This window comes from Motacilla alba, chromosome 20 (genome assembly GCF_015832195.1).
Source record: "Motacilla alba alba isolate MOTALB_02 chromosome 20, Motacilla_alba_V1.0_pri, whole genome shotgun sequence".
Taxonomy (NCBI): domain Eukaryota; kingdom Metazoa; phylum Chordata; class Aves; order Passeriformes; family Motacillidae; genus Motacilla; species Motacilla alba.
In genome coordinates, this window is record NC_052035.1 from 9,525,905 (window position 1) to 9,546,213 (window position 20,309).

The 20,309-nt window shown below is 49.3% G+C and overlaps 1 protein-coding gene and 1 long non-coding RNA gene across 3 annotated transcripts; one reads left to right on the top strand and one right to left on the bottom strand.

The window, feature by feature from the left end:
* Positions 1 to 1,169: 1,169 nt before the first annotated feature.
* On the bottom strand, positions 1,170 to 18,104 carry LOC119710324 (DEP domain-containing mTOR-interacting protein-like). 2 transcript variants are annotated; one of them, XM_038159276.1, is made up of 9 exons: positions 17,693 to 18,104; positions 11,082 to 11,260; positions 7,376 to 7,499; positions 6,004 to 6,182; positions 5,211 to 5,396; positions 4,706 to 4,846; positions 4,345 to 4,415; positions 2,604 to 2,708; positions 1,170 to 1,448 (listed from the first exon to the last, which is right to left on the bottom strand). In XM_038159276.1, the coding sequence occupies exons 1-9, from the start codon at positions 17,776 to 17,778 to the stop codon at positions 1,323 to 1,325; spliced, it is 1,197 nt and encodes a 398-aa protein (XP_038015204.1). In that variant the 5' UTR covers positions 17,779 to 18,104; the 3' UTR covers positions 1,170 to 1,322. The 2 variants fall into 2 exon arrangements, with proteins under 2 accessions (XP_038015204.1, XP_038015203.1); XM_038159275.1 differs by having other exon boundaries at positions 17,719 to 17,855.
* On the top strand, positions 17,986 to 18,752 carry LOC119710325. Its single transcript, XR_005259537.1, has 2 exons — positions 17,986 to 18,118; positions 18,217 to 18,752. It is a non-coding gene; the product is annotated as an uncharacterized LOC119710325 (long non-coding RNA).
* The last annotated feature ends 1,557 nt before the right edge of the window (positions 18,753 to 20,309 follow it).

Sequence of the window (20,309 nt, forward strand, 5' to 3'; positions counted from 1 at the left end):
GGGGCTGGAAGGACCCAAGTTATCAAAGCAAACATCTTGCCTGGACCCTGTTCCAGGAATTCTGTGCTCCAAGTTGTCCCATTACCTCAGCACCAGCTCTGGGGGAGCAGAAATCCCTTTATACCAAGGGAAAAAAAAGGCAGCCAGCAGTAGGGCAATACCTGATACACAGCTGACACCAGACTCTCCAAGGAAGTCAACCCCATTTTGAAACAAATCAAAATTAATTTTTTTTTGCCTTTCTGGGGTGTTTTTAAGTCTTGGTTTGTGGCCAAAGGAGCTGCAGTGAGGACCCTGCCCTAAGCAGCAGTGCTGGCAATCATCCTGCCTATGCACAGCACAGCAGGCTAATCACAAACAGGATTCTCTGTGAAGTGGAAAGAAGGAAACCTCCCTAATTTCTTGTTGTTACCTGTTTTTCTATATTTAGTTCACTTTCAGGGTAGTTTGCAAGGAATATTTTGCACTGGCTGCAAATACAGACATCCTGCAAGCAGCAGGGGACAGGGGGCTGGATTTTGGGGTTTTTTTACTCATTTTTGTTGTTTCCCAGAGCCAGATTCAGACCAGGACACATTTCCTTTTGGCCACACTCTGGTTTTGGTCCCTCCTTTACCCACTGCTCCTCACTAGGTTGGTAGCAGCCTATGATGTTGGGGATCTCTCCTTGCTGAGGTGAAGCTGATTAATGAAATTAGGCATTATTAAGGGGTGGGGGCACAAAAAGCAGAATCATGGAAGTGTCACCTTTTCAAGAAACAGCTGGGAACAGCAACCAGCCCTGGCTGTGAGCATGGCTAAGCCAAGAGAAGTAGCAGGAGCCTTAGATTCTTAGATTTTACAAGGAACACACATTCCTGTATCCATTTCCTCATTTTCTTGACAGAGCCGGTGGCACAGCTTATGGGGCCATCTGGAGAGCACATTGTGTTCTTGGAAGAGTGCACAGACAGCTCAGGGCAGCTCAGACAGACTCACTTGGTATGAACTTCTTGCTGCTGCTTACCAGCTTTGCCACCTGCCTCACAGCTTGGCTGGAGAAGGGCTTGCTCCAAGGTGGGCTTCATTAAGTGCTGAATTCTCACACTGGCACTAAAAAGGAGCTGCAGGAGCTCAGACACTCTGAGAGCAGGTAGAGACAAATATTTCAAGAGCATAAACTTCCAAGATTTGTCCATTCAAATGTATTTATTTGAAAATACATCAAAATGCCTGGGTAACACATCACAGTGAGCGGTCGAGCTTGGTCCCTCCCCACAGTCCATCCCTGCCGAGTGGAGAGCCCTGCCTTTCCAAGCAGCAGTGGCAAGAGACTCCTTGGCTCATTCAATGGCTTCCATGACTTCCATCACCAGAGTCCGTGGTCCTGTCATGATGAGGCTGCTGATGGTCTGATAGTCCAGGTGCAGAACATACACCCCGTTCACTGAGAACACAAACTGGCACACCTGCAAGAGAGGAGGGACAGCTCAGGCCCAGCCCCACAGCACCTCCTGCCCAGGAGTAACTGGAACCAGGGGCTGAGATGCAAATAACTCGTGTCAAAATCCTGGAAAGCCTCAAGCATCACCACCCTGTAGCCACACCAATAATCACAGTGCTGCAACCACTGTGTCATAAAGATGGGACCAAGGGGACTTAGGCAGTGAGCTAACAGAGGGAAAAAAAGACTCATTTATGAGCAGGGGATCATTTCACAGATGGAAATGAAACACAATATTAACATGCAGCAATTTGGTAGCAAATGAGATTAGGTAAGTAGAAATTAACTGGGCTCTTGAGTAAATGAAACAAATTCATCCATCCCCTTTCAGTCCTGCCTGAAGCAAACAGGGAGTCACGCTCTGCCTCTGAAAAATCCCATTGTTTCAAATATTCATTTGACTTTAGACTTATAGCAGCCTTTAGAAATTACTCCCTCGCTGCTGGGGTTTCTGTAGGGAACTGGGAAACTCAACACTTCTTTCATTCATGCCTAAGACTGCACACCAAACTCACACGCCTGGGCCTAAGGTGAGTTTCAAGCTCCACGTTCATTTCTCCTGAGCTGTAAATACTGGAAATTACTTGATGAATCAAATCAAGGCATCAATTTAATATTATTAAAGTTTTGTGTGCATGGAAAACAGCTCAATGGAGACGTCCGTTGCTAATAGCAGGGGAACAAAATGCTCAGGAGCTGAGCATCTCAGGGACTGTGATTCAGGACAAAGCTCTGCTCCTTCCCTGCCTCCCTGGGGTTATAGAAAGTCACTGGAACTGAACTGGGAATTCTGTGCTTTGTTTTTAGTAGCTCAAACCATTTTGACAGTTCCAAGGTCTGGCACAGGGATGGTTTGCTTTTGACAGAGTTTTTTGAGTTTCAGCTGCCCACAGCCCCTGTGCTGCCTTGGAAAAGGCAAATCCACTCTGCCAGCGCACACAGGGCACTCTGCCTGCAGACAACACCCCTCCCTCCATCCCTCCCAGAGCTCCATGTGCCCTTCCATCAGTCTGATCCCCAGGGCAGCAGGTGGGACTATCATGGAGGATGTGTTCAGCCCAAAAAGCTCAAACAGGACACAAATCCTGTCTCCTCCTTATTCTCCATGAGTAAGAAGTACCTTCATCCCTGCAGCAGCAGCAGGTCCTCCTGGGTCCACTGCCTGGATGTGGCAAGGTCTTCCTCCTCGAACCACAAACCCCCAGCCCACTGCATCCCCCACAATCTGCAAGGAAAACAAAAGGGGTTTAAAAACCAAGGAATTTAAATCTTGATTTCAATTTTAAATCTCTCCTGCAGAGAGGAGATGCAACAGTTCCTAGAGAGACAGAGAGCTCATGATCCTAACCTGCAGGAGAGAAAAGGCCGTGCACCAAGTGAGATGCAGAACTGATTAATTGCTCCCTGCAAAGCTGCTTTCTGATTAATTCCCCGTCAGCCTGTGCAGGAAGGAGAATCACAGGCAGCATCAAGCTGAAGTGCAAGGCATGCACCTCGAGCACGCTTCAGAACATTCCCAGGGCACACACACCTGCTGTGCCTTTTCCTTGGCACAGCAGAGCATTTCCTGGGTGGAAGGGGCTGCTCTTGCCTTGACACTCTGGTGTCAGCCGGCCAGAACAGTTTGCTGTGGTACTGCAGCCCTCTGAAGTGCCCAAAAGAGAAAAGGAATTCCCAAGGGACTTTGCACAGGGCCCATATAAATAAATAACAGCAACTGCAGAGCTAAGCAGGAGGAAATGAGCCATGAAAGGCCCAGGCTGGCAGGGTTGAAGGGCAGGGCAAGAGCGTTCAGGAGGAGAATGAGCAGCACGTCCTCAGACATGCCATGCCAATCACCAGCTTGATTTTTCTTGATCCTTCCCATCACTTTGTACAGCACACTTAATTTGGGAACCTGATCCACATTTCCTGGAGCCAGACCAGCACGGCAAGGCAGCCCTCACCCTTCCTACACTGCTCTCTGTGAGACTGCCCCTTTCTGAGGTGGGCAGTGAAGGGGTGAGACACAAAAATAGCCAGGTGAAATAGGATCCAGGAGTTTCCACCCACCAGCCCTGACTTGACCAGTTCTACAGCTTCAGAAATATTTTAAAAAGCAAAAGCCCCAAACTCAAGATGCCTGCAGGACCCTGGAGACTTGTCCATGTAAAAAGCCCAACATAAGGAAGGCAAGAGTGGCCCTTGGATGCTCCCCCCATCCAGTGCAGCTCCATCAGATGCTGATGGATCAAATCAACACCCCTGATCCTGCAGAGGGACCTGAAAGATGCATAAAGCTGTGTATAAAGGGTGTGACAGAGGGTGGGTGTCACAGTCCCAAACATCACAAGACTTACTGATCCTACAGCTTGCATGGAGCTGGATGGAACAGAAATCACAGAATATTAGAGTGGGTTGGATTGGAAAGGACCTTAAAGATCACTTTGTTCCACCACCCTGCCATGAGCAGGGACACCTTCCACCATCCCACATTGCTCCAAACCCTGTCCAACATGGCCTTGGACACTTCCAGGGATGGGGCAGCCACAGCTTCTCTGGGCACCCTGTGCCAGGGCCTGACCAACGGCAAAAAACTCCAAAATGGGAGACTTTTTTTCTGGCCAAAAACCTTTTTTTTTTTTCCTGATCTACCTCATGGATATACACCAAGCTGTCAGAGGAGCTGAGCACATTTCCACCCACAAGAATGTGTGAAGACATTGACCCCTAGAGAGTCAGCAGCAAAAAGCCACGATGATGTGACAAGCAGACAAAGCTTCAGCATAGAGAGGCCAGAGCAGCCAACAGAAAAGCACCAAAGAGCAGGCAGGGAGCTGGCTACTGCTGGATTAGCAGTGCCACTCCCAGTGGTCACTCACAGTCAGTGTTTTCTTGACATAGGGGGCCCCGGGGGACAGCAGCTCCTCAGTGGTGACGGGTCTCTTTAACACTAGAGCAGAAGGTGACAGATTCCGTCAGAATCAGGGGGTTTGTACAGTAAAGTGCATAACTAGGCAGCCTGGGGATCATCCTGGGCTGGAAAACTGATGTTAGAGCCACAGGTCCTGCACACAGAAACCTTTGTGCTCATCTCAGTGGTTTTCCAAACACAAGCACAACTTTTCAATCAAGCTGCAGAGGTGAGCTGAGGGGATTGATGGGTTTGGGCCTGGGCTTGAGCCCGTGCCCTGAAGGAGTAGATATCTCCCATATAACAACAGGCAATGCAGAAGCCCAGACCTGATTTGGGGTTGCACTCAGCCACAGGAGGGAATACCAAGGTAGGAGGAGCACTGAAGTAGGTGTTGGAGTTTCCAGAGAGGGAAGTGATGCTGCTCCTTCGAACTGCTGAGACAACTTTGATCTCCTTGTTGGTCTGGACTGAAAGAGGCACATAAAAAATGTTCTATGTAAAAACAGAGTCGTTTAAAAAAACCAAACTTCTCCCCAGGCCTGACCTGCACTTGGAAGGTATGTGTGCACAGAAGAAGGTATTTGAGCTTAGAAAGAGTAAAATCAGCTCCAAAGAAAGACCAAGAGCTGATCTGATGCTGAGCTGAGTTATTTTCCTGGGACAGGGGGCTGTGCTAGACACTGTCAGTGCATTGTGACATCCACCACAAACCAGTGGGATGGGTGTTCACTTCATGGGGTGCCCAGAGGAACCTCCCAAACTCTGCTGGAGTGGCATCCTCCTCCCCAGGCTACTCTGGTAATTAGTCCTGGCTTTCACATGCACGGTTACCAGAGAGGAAGCTGGTGTTGCCGGGCTCTGGGTTGAGCTTGCGGAGGCAGAAGGGGCTGTCGGGGCTCTCGGAGAGGGCACGGGAGGAGTTCTCATTGAGCAGCTCCGTGAGACGCCGGCGGCGGCGGAAATTGATCCAGAAGTGGTAGAGGATGTCACTGTCAAAGAAGTGATGCCGGTTGGAGACTAGGAGAGAACAGGGGAGGAGGGAGAGGCTGAGGGGGTGGAAAAAGAAATAACAAATATCCTGAATGACCCTCATGAATTGCTTTCAATGCCCCTGTGCTCTGCTGCAGCTTTTCTGCCTGTTTGGGAATGCTGCCTGCAGGGAGGGAGGAACAGCAGGGCCATCCCCCAGAGGTGCCATCTCCCATGGGTGCACTCAGTGGCACAGCCCTCCACCTGCCCCTCTCCCAAGACACTCAGAGGACTCCCTGCCTTCCGAATTGGAAGTTTAATTATAGCAGATGGATATGATCTCCAGCCAAGAGGAGCTAAACATGACATCCTCACGCCCCAGCCCTCCAAACCCAGGGGTGCAGCCCAGCCCTGTGGCCGGTGGCTTTGAAGAACTGAAGAGCAAGAGCTCAGATTTCATCTCAAAGCCTTTGTGGATGGTAAAGATTGCTCCAGTTTCAAAGGTCACCAGCTCCAAACATAGAACTCAAAGGCTCCATTGCCATCTCCAAGTGGGCACTTGACCAGCACTTGTTGCATGGCATGAATGGGGGTTTGTTCCTCCACAGGAACATCCCTCGCTCCCCAGCCCGGCTCCAGGCGGGCCCTGGCTCACCATGCTGAATGATCCCGTGCTCCAGCAGTGCCCGGCCCAGCTCCACTGCCTCCTGCCTGTTCTCCACCTCTCCCTCCTGAATGAGCCAGTCGATCATCTCTGAGCCCAGGAAAGTCCTCTGGTACTTCACCGAGTTCTCCTCCCTCACCTTCAGGATTGACTCTTCCACGCTCACCAGCCTGGCACAGAGGTGGGACAAGGCTCCCGTGATGCCAAACACCCCTTCAGTGCCCAGGGGAACTGCAGCCAGGTGAAGCAAGGCCAAGGGAAGTGGGCAAAGCGTCGCAGCCAGAACATTCCTGGCGGGGAGCAGCGGGAAGGGAGGGAGGAACACGGAGCTGCAGTCGGGCACCTTTGGAAATCTTCAGCACAGTGAGGCAGCAGCTCCAGCAAAACCAGGTGGGCTGTGAGCTCAGCTAAAGACCGCGGGGAAAGCCAAGCAAGCGACTGAGTGTGGGCAGCACACACGGCAGACAGTCCAAATGCAAGGACAAGGTGGGTTTCAGTCAGCAGGTGCTCCACTGCAGCGTGTGAGAGCTGAATCCAGGGTCTCCACGAGAGGGTGCAGCCGGCTCAGCCATCAGAGCGCCGGGATGCTCTCGCATCCCTCGGCACTGCTGCGGATCAAGAGCAAAGCAGAAGGGATGCGCTTCTGGCACAGGGGCAGGGACGCGCCCAAAATCACCCCCCGGCCGGATGGAGGACTCTCCTGCAGGGCCAGTTCGTGACTCTCACTGCCAGAGTGGGGAGGATGTGAAGCTGTGAGAGGCTGTTAAAGGAAACAGGTCCAGAGAGTGGGTGGGGGTTAAACTCTGGAAAGATGGCTTGGATTTAGAACCAGAAAAACTTGATACAAAGAAAATGAAACATTTGGAGGTGGAAGGAATTTTCTCTACTCTCTAGGAATGACCTTTTCCATCACAAATTTTGCAAATTAGGCTAAGAAAGGGGCAGGAATCCAGGCCCACAAGGGTCCTGAAAGTCCCATACCTTGCTGATTTTGGTGGGACATAATTCCTTATACAGCTGGTGGAAGCAGCTCACACGAGGAGGCTGGAAGAGTGCTGGGAATGGCCACTGGATGTGCTCATCCCAGCAGCACTCAGCCTGCACTTCCCTGCAGTAGATCCCAGATCCTGCACGTGGGCTGGAGCCCTTGGAAGCATCCATGAGTTCATAGGCAAACTCCAGTCCCACGGCCTGGCTGTCCTGCAGCCGTGGCAGGGCTCAGGGAGCAGCATTTCCCAGCGGGACAGCAGGGAGTGCAGAGAAGGAAAAGCAGAGCTGGGGCTCCCAGCTGCAGGGCACCAGCAGGCAGCACAGCCAGCAGGGCACAGTCCCAGTGCCCCAGTGCCAGGGAGGACTCACGTACTTCTCATAAAGGCTCTGCCCCCGCAGGAACACCTTCACGTCCTTGCTGAGGGGGAAGGTGCCGTCGTCCTTGCGGAAGCGGTAGAGCAGCTTGGCATCCTTGTAATCCGAGTGCTCGTCACAGACTGCAGGAACACAGGGCACGGATGTCAGGGACACACAGGGCTCACCTCGGCAGGGTGCTGGCTCCAGGCTAAAAGCTGTGAGGGCTTCATGCCACGTCCCTCCCTGTGCCCCTCGTGCCATGGAACAATCAGCATCCGAGCCCTCAGTCCCCAAAATTACCTGCCCCTGAACACCTGCAGCTCCCATGCTGCTGGGAGAGGTCAATCCCAAAGTACAGACCTTGGCAAAGCTGGAGTTGGGGGCTGCATTTTGTCCAGACACTAAAATATTCATTAGAAAAAGCAGCACTTTTTTTTTTTTAATTTAAGTATTACTGTTTCAATTCAGACTAAAAGAGGATGAACAGAATTGCCTCAATCAACTTTTTAAAAAAAGCTACAGCCACATGTAAGCAGACTTAGAGGACAGAGGAAACAAAACCACACTGCACTCAAACCCCCATAAAATTACCTCTATCAAAAATACTCATAAGCTATAAAAAAAAAGGCATAAACTTTTCTACATCATTTTGTGCCAACCCTGCCCAATTAATTTGCATGGCAAACTGACCTCAAGAGAAAATTTCCTTCAAAGCCAGGTGCAATATAACTGGTATAATTAAATCTGTATGAAAAGCCTTGGATTCATCTTGGGGATGGGCACACAGTCTGTAAATGCATGGCTTTATAGTTCATGTTACCTTTAGCAGGTAAATATTTGGGATAACAAATATTTAAATAAATATGTGAGATAAACCTGCCTGAAACAGACTCCTAGACTACAAGTAAAAAAAAAAAAAAAACCAAACCAACAACAACAACAAAACTAAAACAAAGACAAAAAAAAAACCAATGCAAAAATCATAGTTCACCTCTTAAAAGTCAGCCTGCCTTCAGCTGCACCCATCTGAAGCAAGAAGAAATTTAAGTGGTAAAAAAACCAAAACCAAAACAACAAAAAACAACAAAAACCAGAATAAAGACTATGCCTGGAAAGCAAAGAAAATTAGTCAAAGGGAAAAAGTAAAACCACAAATGTTTCCCCACTAAAGTAACATCATCCACTAGAGTGAAATTCAAAAGATTCAAGATACCTCTTGTGAAAATTTTAACTCTTTTTCATCCTTCCGAGCAGACTGGCAAAACCACATTCCCCTTCAGGTGAGCAGCACAATGCCAAAACTTGTCAGATTATCTGGGTTTCATCATTCCTGCAGAGCAGCTGTCTCAGATGTAATCAGGACTCTAAAGTCTGTGACTCACCAAGCACGAGGGCAGGATGAGAAAGTTGTTTTAACAACCTTTATTGTTTTAACAACCTTTATTTTAAGTGAAAGTTTGCAGCCTCATAATTCCAAGGAGCAACTATTCCAAAGCCATTGCAACCAGGAATAGAACAAAAAATCTACAGGACTGTGCCCATAGAAAACCAAAGCAGTTTTTTCCTATTTAAAGACCAATTTCAATGTGTTTCCAGTGTGTAACAGAACCAAAGCTCAAAGCACACCAGACAATTAAGAGGCAGCATGATGATCTTCATGAGATAATTATCTGGATGCCAGGGGACAAGAGGGCAAACAGTTCAGCCAGACATTGCCAAGCACCCAGCACTGTGCTGGCAGCCCTCTTTCCACAGGACTAACAAAATCAATGGACACAAGGCAAGTAGAAAGTCAACTTCTGTGTCCTGCCAGGAATTGTCACAGGAGCAGGAGGGACGTGTCTTAATATGCAATCAAAACAGTGCTGGTACCCAGCGCTGCACGGGTTTAATTAACTAATGGATTTATTTGAAACTGTCAGCTGGAGAGATGGAAAAATAATCAGGTGTGAGTGTTAATGGTTAACTGAGAACTCCCTGCTTCAGCTTTCTGTGATAAAGCCCAGCAGCAGTTTATTTTTATTCTAGGCAGTTTAATGTAAAGGGCATTACCCTCAGCAAGGAGCAGATGGCAACAGGGAGTGTTTGCATTGCAGTGGTCAAAGGCAGCTATTTTTGGACCCCAGAGAAGAGGGGGGAGGAGAGGGTTTGGTTTGGTGTGGTCATCATCTGCTCCTGTCTCCTCAGCTACATCCTCGTGTGACAAACCAGCAGCCAGCTCCAGGCCGCCCCAGCTCCTGCCCCAAAGCCCTGGGAGCAGGAGAGCTCAGCCACAGCCCTTCCCACCCATGGCAGAGGTGTTCCAGGGCTGTTTGACAGTCTGGGGGTTTTGTTCCTTGCTGGGTCTGAAAACCACATGGACAGGAATTGCTTTTTGCCCATCTGAAGCACAACTTGTTTTCTGTTGTTATATCGGGACCAAGGGCTGGACCTTGCTCTGCAGCACAGAGCTCAGTATGTGACCTGAGTTAATTCAAAACTCCTGAACGTTCCTAAGAAATTTTAAAAAGAAAAAAACCTGAGTACTGCCAAGAGCTGGGCTTGAGCATCAAGCTGCTTTTTCTCCACACTTCCTTTTTTTTTTTTTTTTCCCTTCCTTTTAAAATTTCTTTTTAATTAGGTTCCACAGACAACCCTTTGTAACGGCAGCACACACTTAAATCCCCAGGGAGGCTTTCCTACAGGATTGCTCCAGCTTCAGGCTCACAGGTGTCAGATTAAATTTTCCGTGGAGTGATGTGGACTCCACAGCCCTCTTTGTCCCAGCAGGAGGAAACTGAGGAGTATTGGGGTCTTATGGTAGAGGTGAAATGTGCCATAATTCAGCTTCCACTTCTGCATGACACAGACAGGAGCCAGACCAGCTGCTGTGCAAACACCCACCTGGCTGGGTACAGGCATACAGGTCAGCTGTTACCAAGCTTGCTTCCAAAGGGGAGACACTTTAGATGTCATTTTACCAGTGCACAGCCCAAGCCCCTTCTCTTGTGGGAAGGGAACTCACAGAATGCACAGAATGACCAGGTTGGAAGAGACCTTCAAGATCATCAAGTCCAACCCAGCCCCAACACCTCAACTCAACCCTGGCACCCAGTGCCACATCCAGGCTTTTTTTAAACAGATCCAGGGATGGTGGCTCCACCACCTCCCTGGGCAGCCATTCCAGAAATTTACCATTCTTTCTGTAATTTTTTTTTTCCTAATATCCAACCTGTATTTCCCTTGGTGCAGCTTGAGACCGTGTCTTCTTGTTCTGTCAGTGCTGCTTGGCGAAAGAGACCAACCCTACCACACCAGAGCCACCTTTCAGGAATTGTAGAGGGTGATAAGGTCATTCCTGAGTCTCCTTTTCTCCAGGCTAAACGCCCCCAGCTCCCTCAGTGGTTCCTCACAGGGTTTGTGTTCCAAGCCCCTCACCAGCCTCGTTGCCTCCTCTGGACTCACTCCAGCATCTCAACGTTCTTCCCAAACTGCGGGCCCAGAACTGGACACAGCACTCGAGGTGTGACCCCACCAGTGCCGAGTATCTGGCACATTCCCCAAAGCAACACAGCTTCACACCGACCCAGCCCCATCCAGCCTCTCTCATCCTCCCCAGGAGCCCTCACCCATGGCAGGGTGGCACACAGGGACATGGCCACGCTCCTGCGTGCTGGGCTGAGTGACACACAGGGGTGAGAGGACCCACAGCCCGCCCTGGGGGTGGCAGGAGCCCCACACACCGTGGTGGATGATGTAGTTGTCCATCAGCTTCTGCATGAGGCGGATGGCGGTCTCGCGGTCGGGCGCTTCCTTGTGCTCGATGAGCCAGTCCGTGAGCTCCTTGGCCACGAAGCAGTTTGGGTACGTGCGCAGGTGGAACCGCCGGTCCTTGATCAGCTTCCCATCGTGGAGACGGAGCCTGGGGGCAAAGGCAGCCACTGAGCACAGCTGGGCTCTCAGGGGAGTTTGGGTTTGATGCCCAGATCTGTCCAGCCTGGAGAGACCACCCTGCAAAGGCAGCCACTGAGCACAGCTGGGCTCTCAGGGGAGTTTGGGTCTGATGGCCCAAATCTGTCCAGCCTGGAGAGACCACACTGCAAAGGCAGCCACTGAGCACAGCTGGGCTCTCTGGGAGTTTGGGTCTGATGCCCAGATCTGTCCAGCCTGGAGAGACCACACTGCAAAGGCAGCCACTGAGCATAGCTGGCCTCTCTGGGGAGTTTGGATTTGATGCCCAGATCTGTCCAGCCTGGAGAGACCACCCTGAATGTGCTGGGGCTGGTGCCAAGCAGACAGGGACTGATCAATTCAACCAAACCCCTTGGCACTGCCAGACTGCATCAGCCAGTCCCAGGGAGCCTCTCCGCCATCCCCTTCTCCCCTCCTGCCACCACTCAGGTTGCCCAAGAAGATGTAGTCTGACCCATATGTGTCTTTTCATTCTAAACAAGCCTCTAAAATACACAAGAGCCAACCAAAGAGGGTGAAGAGGGGATAAAACTCAGGAAAAAAATAGCAGTACATGTATCTTGGCATGATTCTGTGTCTAGCTTTCCTTCCCCATGGCCACAAAAGCAGGATAAAGCTGCCCCCAGGACAGAGCCGTACTCATAACTCCAGGTGGGAGAAGTAAGAGGAGCCCTCCTTTCTCCTGTCCAAGCAAAGAGTGCCAGGTGGATCCCAGCGCTACCTGATCCCTGTACCCACTAATCCACAGCAGCAGCGGAGAACAGTCCTGGTATTTTCTGATTCCAGCTGGGATTGACTGGGACAGAGTTTACCCAAAAACAACCCTCCTCTCCCAACAACCCTGATGGTGTGGCTGGTCTGCAGCTCCGATGGAAAGGTAGATGGGAGAAGGTTACTCAGGTGAGCACAGCTTTGACTTTCAAAAGGACCTTAACAACTGAGTGAGCCACAAGGCACAGAGTTCCTCTGTGCTGCAGCCAAAGCCAGCCCACTTTGGCAGCAGATCTGTCCAGGGGCCAAACTTTTGCCCTGTAGCCATGACTGTTCTCAAAACACCAGGGCTGGAAAACGCCCAGAGTGTGCAGCAGGCTCCGAGGGGAGATATTAATTAAACTTCTCTGTAACTCCAGGATGGTTTTTGTTTCAAATTATTCATCGCAATTCCCAGGTTTGCCCCAGGCCAGTGAATTTTACTAGGGCTTTAAACACTGCAGCCTTTTGTTATTTCATACCTCAAGTTTTTTGTTCTTTTTGGAAAAGTTATGCCTGTTGGACAACACTTTTAGGTACCTCACAAGAAGTTTGAATATCCTAAAAATCTCTCAGCTAATAATGGATTATCCTATATTGCAGGATTTATAAATACTAAGCTCCTAAAAGTTTTTCCATCAAATATTTTGTTAGAAGAATAATTAGTAACTGATTGTTGCAATTAATGCTGAGAAGTCGACAGAAGTTTTCAGACCTTCCTGCTAATTAAAATGCTAAACTAAAGATTCATGCAGAACCAGCTCCTGGCCTTGCCTTGCACAGACCTCCCTCAACTCCTGAGGTCCACATGCATCATTTCACTCTTTTCCTGGAAGGCTGATTCCCACATGCGACCAGCACCCGTTCTGCAGATGGATTTCACCCAGAAAGAACACTCCACAGACAGCTGCCTGGCTATTTTTAGAGTTTTTGTCTTTTTTCTTCCTTTATTTCATGGTCCACTGTCAAAATGCAACCAGACACAGTCAGCAGTGACTGCAAACAGAGGATCCCCGCCCATGGAGGAAGATACAGCCAATTTTATGTTTTTTCTCCTTCACAATCAAAAAGTGGGAAGGCACTTTAGAGGAGTATTTGGTAAAGGTAAGAAATGTTCCAAGAGTGCTCTATTGCCACCAAGAGTCTGCAGGAGTCTATATAAAGAATACATATTTTCTACATATATAGGAGTCTACATATAAGAATATATATATATTTACACTCACACACACACCCTATGCATATAATAATACATAGATCATAATCACACAAGACCTGAATAGAAACTGGTTAGGGGAACACTTCTTCCCCTATTTTATTCCCTTTATTTGATCATGTTTCAAAATATACAAAAAAAATGCACAGATTATGAAGGAGATAAAATTTAAAAAGAAAATATTTTTAGGAAGCAATGCTGCTAAGGCATAAGATCTAAAAATTTAAAAGACACATTTATTCTGAAAATATTTGATTTGGAGCAACTGCAGGATAGGAATTAAGTAGTATTTCAGCACCTCTGGAGCAGCATTTTGGACCTTAGAGGGCTGTTTTAAACTTGTGACGAGTTTTCCCTCTGTCCTGGACTCAGGGCAGCGGAAGAGGCTCGACTGGAATGTCCTTGCAGACTTTTCACTTTCCTCTTGTTTACTGTTTCCTGTCAACCCTGAAGAGACAAACTTTGTCCTTCAGCCACAGGATGTAACAGCTCTTGTGTGATGTTACAAAAACAAAGCTGGTGAAACCATGAGCAGGTTCGAATCATGCTTCCAGATAAATGGGATTAAGGAAATATATAATAATATGCAATATTATGAGTTTTCTAGGCGGCAAAATCCACCCTGCGGACATTTTACTTCTTCAAAAGAAAAAAAAAAAAGCAGAATAAGGTCAGGATAAAACACTTGCTGGAACATGAGAATGGGCTCTTATGAAACACTCCTGGCTTGGCAGGCAGAGCCTCCACGTGCGTTTGCTTTGGGAAGGTTGTGTTGGGTAAGCAAATTGTTTCTTTGTCAAGGTCACTACAAAGCCATCATTATTCATCCTGGGTAACCTTGTGGAAAGGGACATCCAAACAGAAGAGGAATAAACTCTCCCTCACCTCCCATGTAAACAAACCTTGAGCATCTCAAATGACAAGGTGGATCTTTCAAGGATATCAATTCCAGTACACAGTGCCACAGCAGCTAAGCACAAATGAGTGGCCTTGGAAAGATGCATCAACCAAAAGATCTTTTCTGCTCCTATCTTCACAGGAACAAACAAACAAACAAAATAAACCAAACAAATAAAAAACCTCCCACCAAAACAACAAACTAATTGCTCACTAAAAGGCAGCAACAGCCACAGGAGCATTTCTGCAAAGCAGCTGCTGCTGGAGAGGCACACTCAGGTAGAAGAGCTGCTGCAAACACTGCACATCTTGCTGAAAATAGGCTCAGCAAAGCCCAGTTTGCATCACCTCCAGTCTGAAAAAGCACCAGTACATCTGGGGACAAGGAATGGCTTTGCACACCCGTGACAGCTCAGAGTACTGATATGTACTGGGATGTTTCATTCTCCTTGGATTTAAATATAAGCATAGGAAGACTTAAATCTCAGAAAGAAATCCCAGCAAGCACAAGTCTACTTCCCTGTCCTCCCTTTCACCAGTGCTAGAAATTTAATAATTAGCTTTTTTAAGGTCATTCTGACCATGAAGTCTCATCTTTGGATAATGTTTACTGTTACATCAAGCAGTGCGCCATGATTCCTCAAGGAAATCATGCTCTCCACAAGAGATCCAAGTCCAACAGAGAGCCACCAAACCTCCTGCAGACAAATGACTTTTGGGCAAGAATACAAATTTTGGCACGTTCAGCCACACACCTTTAGTGAGCCCAATTTCCAGAGCATCAAAGTATGAGCACTTTATTTAACAGCATTTCAGTCTGAGTATCCAAATAAAACACTATTCAGCTCTGAAAGTTATGGACAGTGGCAGAAATTGCAATTTTATTCTTCGTAGGAAAAAGGCTCCCTTCTCCTCTCACATTTTCCTGTGCAAGATATAAATTTACTGAGTATATTTTATGTTCAGGAGTGATTAATGCAGCTGAACAGAGCTATTAGAGCACAGCTGCTTCTCTTGACCATGGGAATACCCAGATGAGAGTGCACCAGGGCTTGTCCATACTTGAGGAACTCTGATTACAGCAGGGTGTGAATGCAAAGCAAGGAAGCTGCTCCAGAACCTCTCTGTGTAGATAAGCCATTTGTTGCAATTAGAAGTGACTAATTGGGCCTCTCTTACAGAATGCCACCCAGGAATACACAACGCCCAATAAAATGCATGTGATTTTCATGCAAGTTTTTATGCCTGACACAAGAGGAATGACAGCAGACGTGAGGAACGAGCCTGAGCCAGCAGCTCAGTCAGACTTAAGGCCAAAATATCAGTGAAAATTTTATTTTTGTCTTTCTGGTGAAGAAAGACTTAAAATACAAATTTTTCCCCCTCCCTGGACCAGGCAGCCATTGAAGCAGAGGGATCCTGGCAAATAGGCAAACCCAAACCCCACTGGCCAATCTCCCACTGATTCCTTCAGGATCCACTTCATTCCCAGCCATCCACACGGAGCATTCCTCCAGCCCTCACTTGTGCAGCTATTCCTGGCTGGGAAACACATCCTGACACTGAACAGACTCACCCCTCTGGCCAAACCAAACTCTGAGGCATTTGCAAACTTGCTGGGAAGCCAAAGAACTGTAAAGATGGAGCAAAGGTTTGTTTGATTTAATGTAATGGTGGGGAGGCAGGGCAGGAAGCGGGGAGCAGGGAAAAACAAATGTTTGATGTTTCGTGTGGATACAGCAGCGTTATTTGCTGATGGAGGTTTACTGCGTCAGGGCAGCTGCAAGGCTCCTTTCCATGCCTCTGTATTCCACATCTGGGGAAAAGCAGGGGAGGACAAGGTGGACATTTATCCCTGTCCATCTGCTGTTGTCTGACACATCGCCCAGCCTCTCTGCCTCAGTTTCCCCGTTGCTCTCCACAGCTATCCAGGAAGATCCATACCACTAACTCCTGACCTGCCAGGCTGTGAGATCCCCAAAACACAAGAGAGAAATTCAAACTCTGTGTGTTCTGCCTCACTCAATTCCCCTTCCATCCAGAGGTTCAGTGGAAGGAGCAGCCCAGCTCCAGGCTGGTGTCCATCTCCTCAGCCTCCTCCCCAAGTTTTACACCAACAGCTCCTTCCCACCCTGGTGCACCAGGAACAGGCTGCTGCCCAGACCAGAGCAGAAGGATGCAACTGCTGTGTGCCCAGCCCCAGCAAAAGGACCCTCCTCTCCCTTACCATGAACTCTCAGATTTTGGGAGCTCCCCAAACCAGGAAACTTCAAGACACTGCAGCTATGGGGAAAAAAAATAAAGAAAAGAAAAAGATGGATGTCGCCAAACCTACATAAACTCTGGGGTTTCTGTTCAAGTTTAGCCCAGTGTGCAGTGTACTGGAAGAGTTCTGTTCACAAACAAATTTACTGTATCCCCTTCTTGTGCTTACAGTCACAATCACCAAATGGCCCAGGGTCTGATCTGCTCCTGTCCTGCCACAGGCATGGGGAAGTCACATCACCCCCCACACATGGAACACAGTTTGAACACACAGCTTGAGTGTTTTATTTTCACTCTCAATACCTGACACCTTCCTTTGGCCCAGGCTGTGGGGCTCAACTTAAACCTCAGTCACTCCAGATAAGTTACTGGAAATATAAATATGAGTAAACCTGCTCTGTCCCTTGGCTGTATGTTCAAGATGGGGCCCCAATCCTTAGCTGGAAATTATCAATCCTTGATCCAGTACCAATAATAAAGCTAAAGCTAACAGTGCTCACTGAGAATGGACAACAAACCTACACCAAGCTAATTTTAGGGCTCTGATGATAGCACACTCAGGCTCCGGACTATTTACATTATCAAGGATATATTTCCTATTTTCCACCCACATCTCATAACAAACCAGAATAGCTCCAGATACAAATAAGCAAAGTGCTCTAGAGCTAGGAAAGCCCACAGCCAGATGCTTGGAAGCAAGGAGGGGGTTCTGACCCCACATACACAAGGAACACGAGAATGGACTTCTGTCTTCATGAGAAGAAAACCCTCAGAAGCTGCTGAAGCACTGGGACTACAAACCAGCAGAAGTTCCCAACAGAGATTTTCAGGAAAGGGAAGATCCAGTTCAGGCACGTGGCACCCGTGGAATGCCCTTCCAAGTCACCCCGAAAGCATCCCCAGAAGTGCTGCTGTCCTCATCCAGCCAGGGTCAGGGACCTTGTGGGGGCTGCTCAGTGCCACCGCTTCACTCTCCGTGCTTCGGGAAGGTGGACAGGGACAAAAGAACCTGTGGCCATCTAAACTCACCCGGCAGTCCCCTGGTACCTGGGGGGAAGGGTGGGAGATGCCAGAGAGGAGCAGCAGGACAAGGTATCCCAGAAGAGGAGCTGGCTCAGCACTCTGGTGGGTGAAGGAAGGATCAGCAGGCACTGGAGAGGGGGAAAGAGCTCGCTCAAGGATAAAGCCCTGAGCCTGCTGCTAAGGGGACACAGCCCAGAGCCCCGGGTACAGGAGGACCCCAGGACCTCCTACCTCAGCTGCTCTCCAGCAATCATCACCTCAGCCCTGTAGTGGTGCTCCGTGGCTTTCTTCTTCAGGCTGCTGCCCAGGCTCTCCATGCCGGGCTGGCGATGCTCCCCATGGGCTCTGGGTGGAAGATGCTGCTCCCCGCACCGGGGCACCGGGCAGGTGGGGCAGCCCGGAGCTGCTGACTCCGGCTCCACGCCTCTCCCTCCCTCCGGGCAGGCTCCGGAGGAGGAGCCTGCTGCGATCGGAGCCGGCTGCGCTCCGAGCCCGGCTCTGCCCGCTGCTCCCCCGCTGGGAGCCGGCGAGGTGGCCGCGGTGCTCCCTGCAGCCGGGACAGCGTCCCCTCTGCCGGGGGATGGCTCTGGCGGGCTCCGGGCGCTCACGGGCTGGAGGATGAGCCAAAGATGGACAAAGCGGTTCCTTCCTTACGCTGTAAGCTTCTTCGGGGGTTCAAGATGTGCCGTGCCCCAAGGCAAGCCGTGTGCCTTGTTCCCATCCTCCTCCCTGAGGGGCTCTCTGCCTTTCCGCAGGTTGGGATGCATCCAACACCGTGGCCAGCACTTGCTGAAGGGGGATCGGAGCAGCTCGAGCCCTCCCTCTGAGCAGGCTGGATGGAGAAGCACAGGCTGTGAATATCCAGATCTGGCACTGGTGAGTCTGGAGCTCTGCTGGTGCCACGATGACACTGATAGCACCTCTAAAATGTGCCTCCAGGCACCGGCACCTGCCTCAGCCACCACTCATCATTCCCATTATCTGAGGAACTTTCTGCAAGGCCAGAGCTGGCCTGAAAGTGATGGTGACCAGCAAAGGAAAAGGCAGAGGAACTGGGATGTGGAGAGGGTTAATTACATCCATCACTACTGTCAGGTTCCTGTAAAGTCAGGCTTCCATCAGTACAATCAAGAGTGAAAAATACTGTCTGGCACAGGGGACCAAACCTCAGAAACACAAAAGAACCTACTGAAGGAGAGTGTGGAGATGAGTGTGAGGGCAGAGAAGGATATTTTATCAGCTAAGGAGATTCTGCTTCAATTTAAGTCTAATAAAGCATCAATAAACTAAACACTGTCTTTAATTAGCTGTTCTGTAGCAGCAATTCATCAGTAGGCAGTGAGTTTGCCGTTGTCTCCATCGCTTCCAGGCTTACATTCCCCTGTCCCATAAATGCTCCTAAATCCCACCACCTGCGCTGGGGGCTCGGGAAGAGCAGCACAAGGAGCAGGGACAGGGGGTAAAGGCACCACCGTAGCTGGAGGCACTTCGGTTTTCCTCTGGCTCCCTGCTGGTGGAGGAGCAGCAGAGGTACAAGCGGGGCTGGACAAGCCTCACTGCCGGCGCTCCCTCCCGTCCAAGGCAAACAGCGGAGCAGCGGGATGGGCTGTGCCAACAAGGATCCTCTGTCCGGCCTCTCCCGGAGCAGCTCTGCCCGTGTCCCGTGTCAGGGCCGGGCCAGAAAGGCAGAACAGGCTCCCCTTGTGTGCCACGCTCGGGACGGCTCCTGGAGCCCCTCCGGGGTGGCCGAGCCAGGCTCAGCTCAAGGGCCTTTGAGGGGCTCCCGGGGCAGGCTGGGCTGGTCCTGCCCTGCTGCAGCATCCTTCATTCCCAACGTGAACACAGTGGGGAGAGCTCCCCAGATCTGCCCATCCCTTTGCTCACTGTGCTGCTTCGGCTATGGAGAAAGTGCTGCTGTTTTAATCATCATAACTATCTTCAATCACTGGATAATAACTATCTTCCTTAAAAAAAATTAAAAAAAAAATACGCACCTCCAATCCTGAGAGTGTTTTACAGTAACAAGGTAAAGGATTTCAGCTCCTGCCAGCTCCTTCCATGAAACACACAGAAGGGAAAAGCTTATTTCTGCAATGAATAACCTTGTAAAGTGTGTCCTTTAAATTAACATTAATGTTTCCACTTAAGACACACAAAAAAGGAAGAAAAGCTACTAAAAATATATTATCTCCCCATCTCAAACTTGGGGAACAGTCAAGGGAACAGAGTGAGGGCACAGCAGCCAGGGATATCTGGGGCTGCTGAGGATGGAGGGAGCTGTGCTTGGAGAGCTGCCTGTGAGGATGAAGGGCAGGGGCATGGACTAAAACATCTCCTGAGAGGACAGAGCACCACTGTAAAGCTGCAGCTGTCATAGAGGAGGTGACTGGAGTGGCTGTTTTCCCAACAAGGACCAGGGCCAAGCTCATGAAATGAGTCAGCAGCCTTGAGACAAACTCCTTCACAGGAGGGTTTTTCCCCTTCAGCTGCATAAACTGTGCAAATGATCAATACTAGATGTTAAGCCTCAACATCTACATTAGTTTTTAAAAAGGATTTGGTAAATTCACTAAGGACAGGTCTTGGTATTGAACATGGAAATCCAGGTGATTACTTCTGTTTTCAGTGGTGGAAGCTGCAAGAATATATTAGTGGAGAGTTCACTCACAATTTCTTCTCTTTCCCTGATTTCTGCTACTGGTCCACACCAGAGCAAGGATCCAGGCCTGGAGGAACTTCTGCTCTTCATCAGCTCAGCACTCTGAATGTCACAACCTCAGGGCTTTTTACACTGACATTTAATGGGAAGAGCACCTCACCAATTCAGGAGAAAAGGGATGTTAAACCA

Bases quoted from the DNA above. Each gene is read 5' to 3' on its own strand.
- LOC119710324 (XM_038159276.1), bottom strand. From the start codon at position 17,778: ATGGAGAGCCTGGGCAGCAGCCTGAAGAAGAAAGCCACGGAGCACCAC. The intron at 4,847-5,210 runs GTAACCGTGCAT...TGCCTCTTTCAG, and splicing joins CAACACCAGCTTCCTCTCTG to TCCAGACCAACAAGGAGATC. The intron at 4,416-4,705 runs GTCTGGGCTTCT...CTTCTGCTCTAG, and splicing joins TGAGTGCAACCCCAAATCAG to TGTTAAAGAGACCCGTCACC.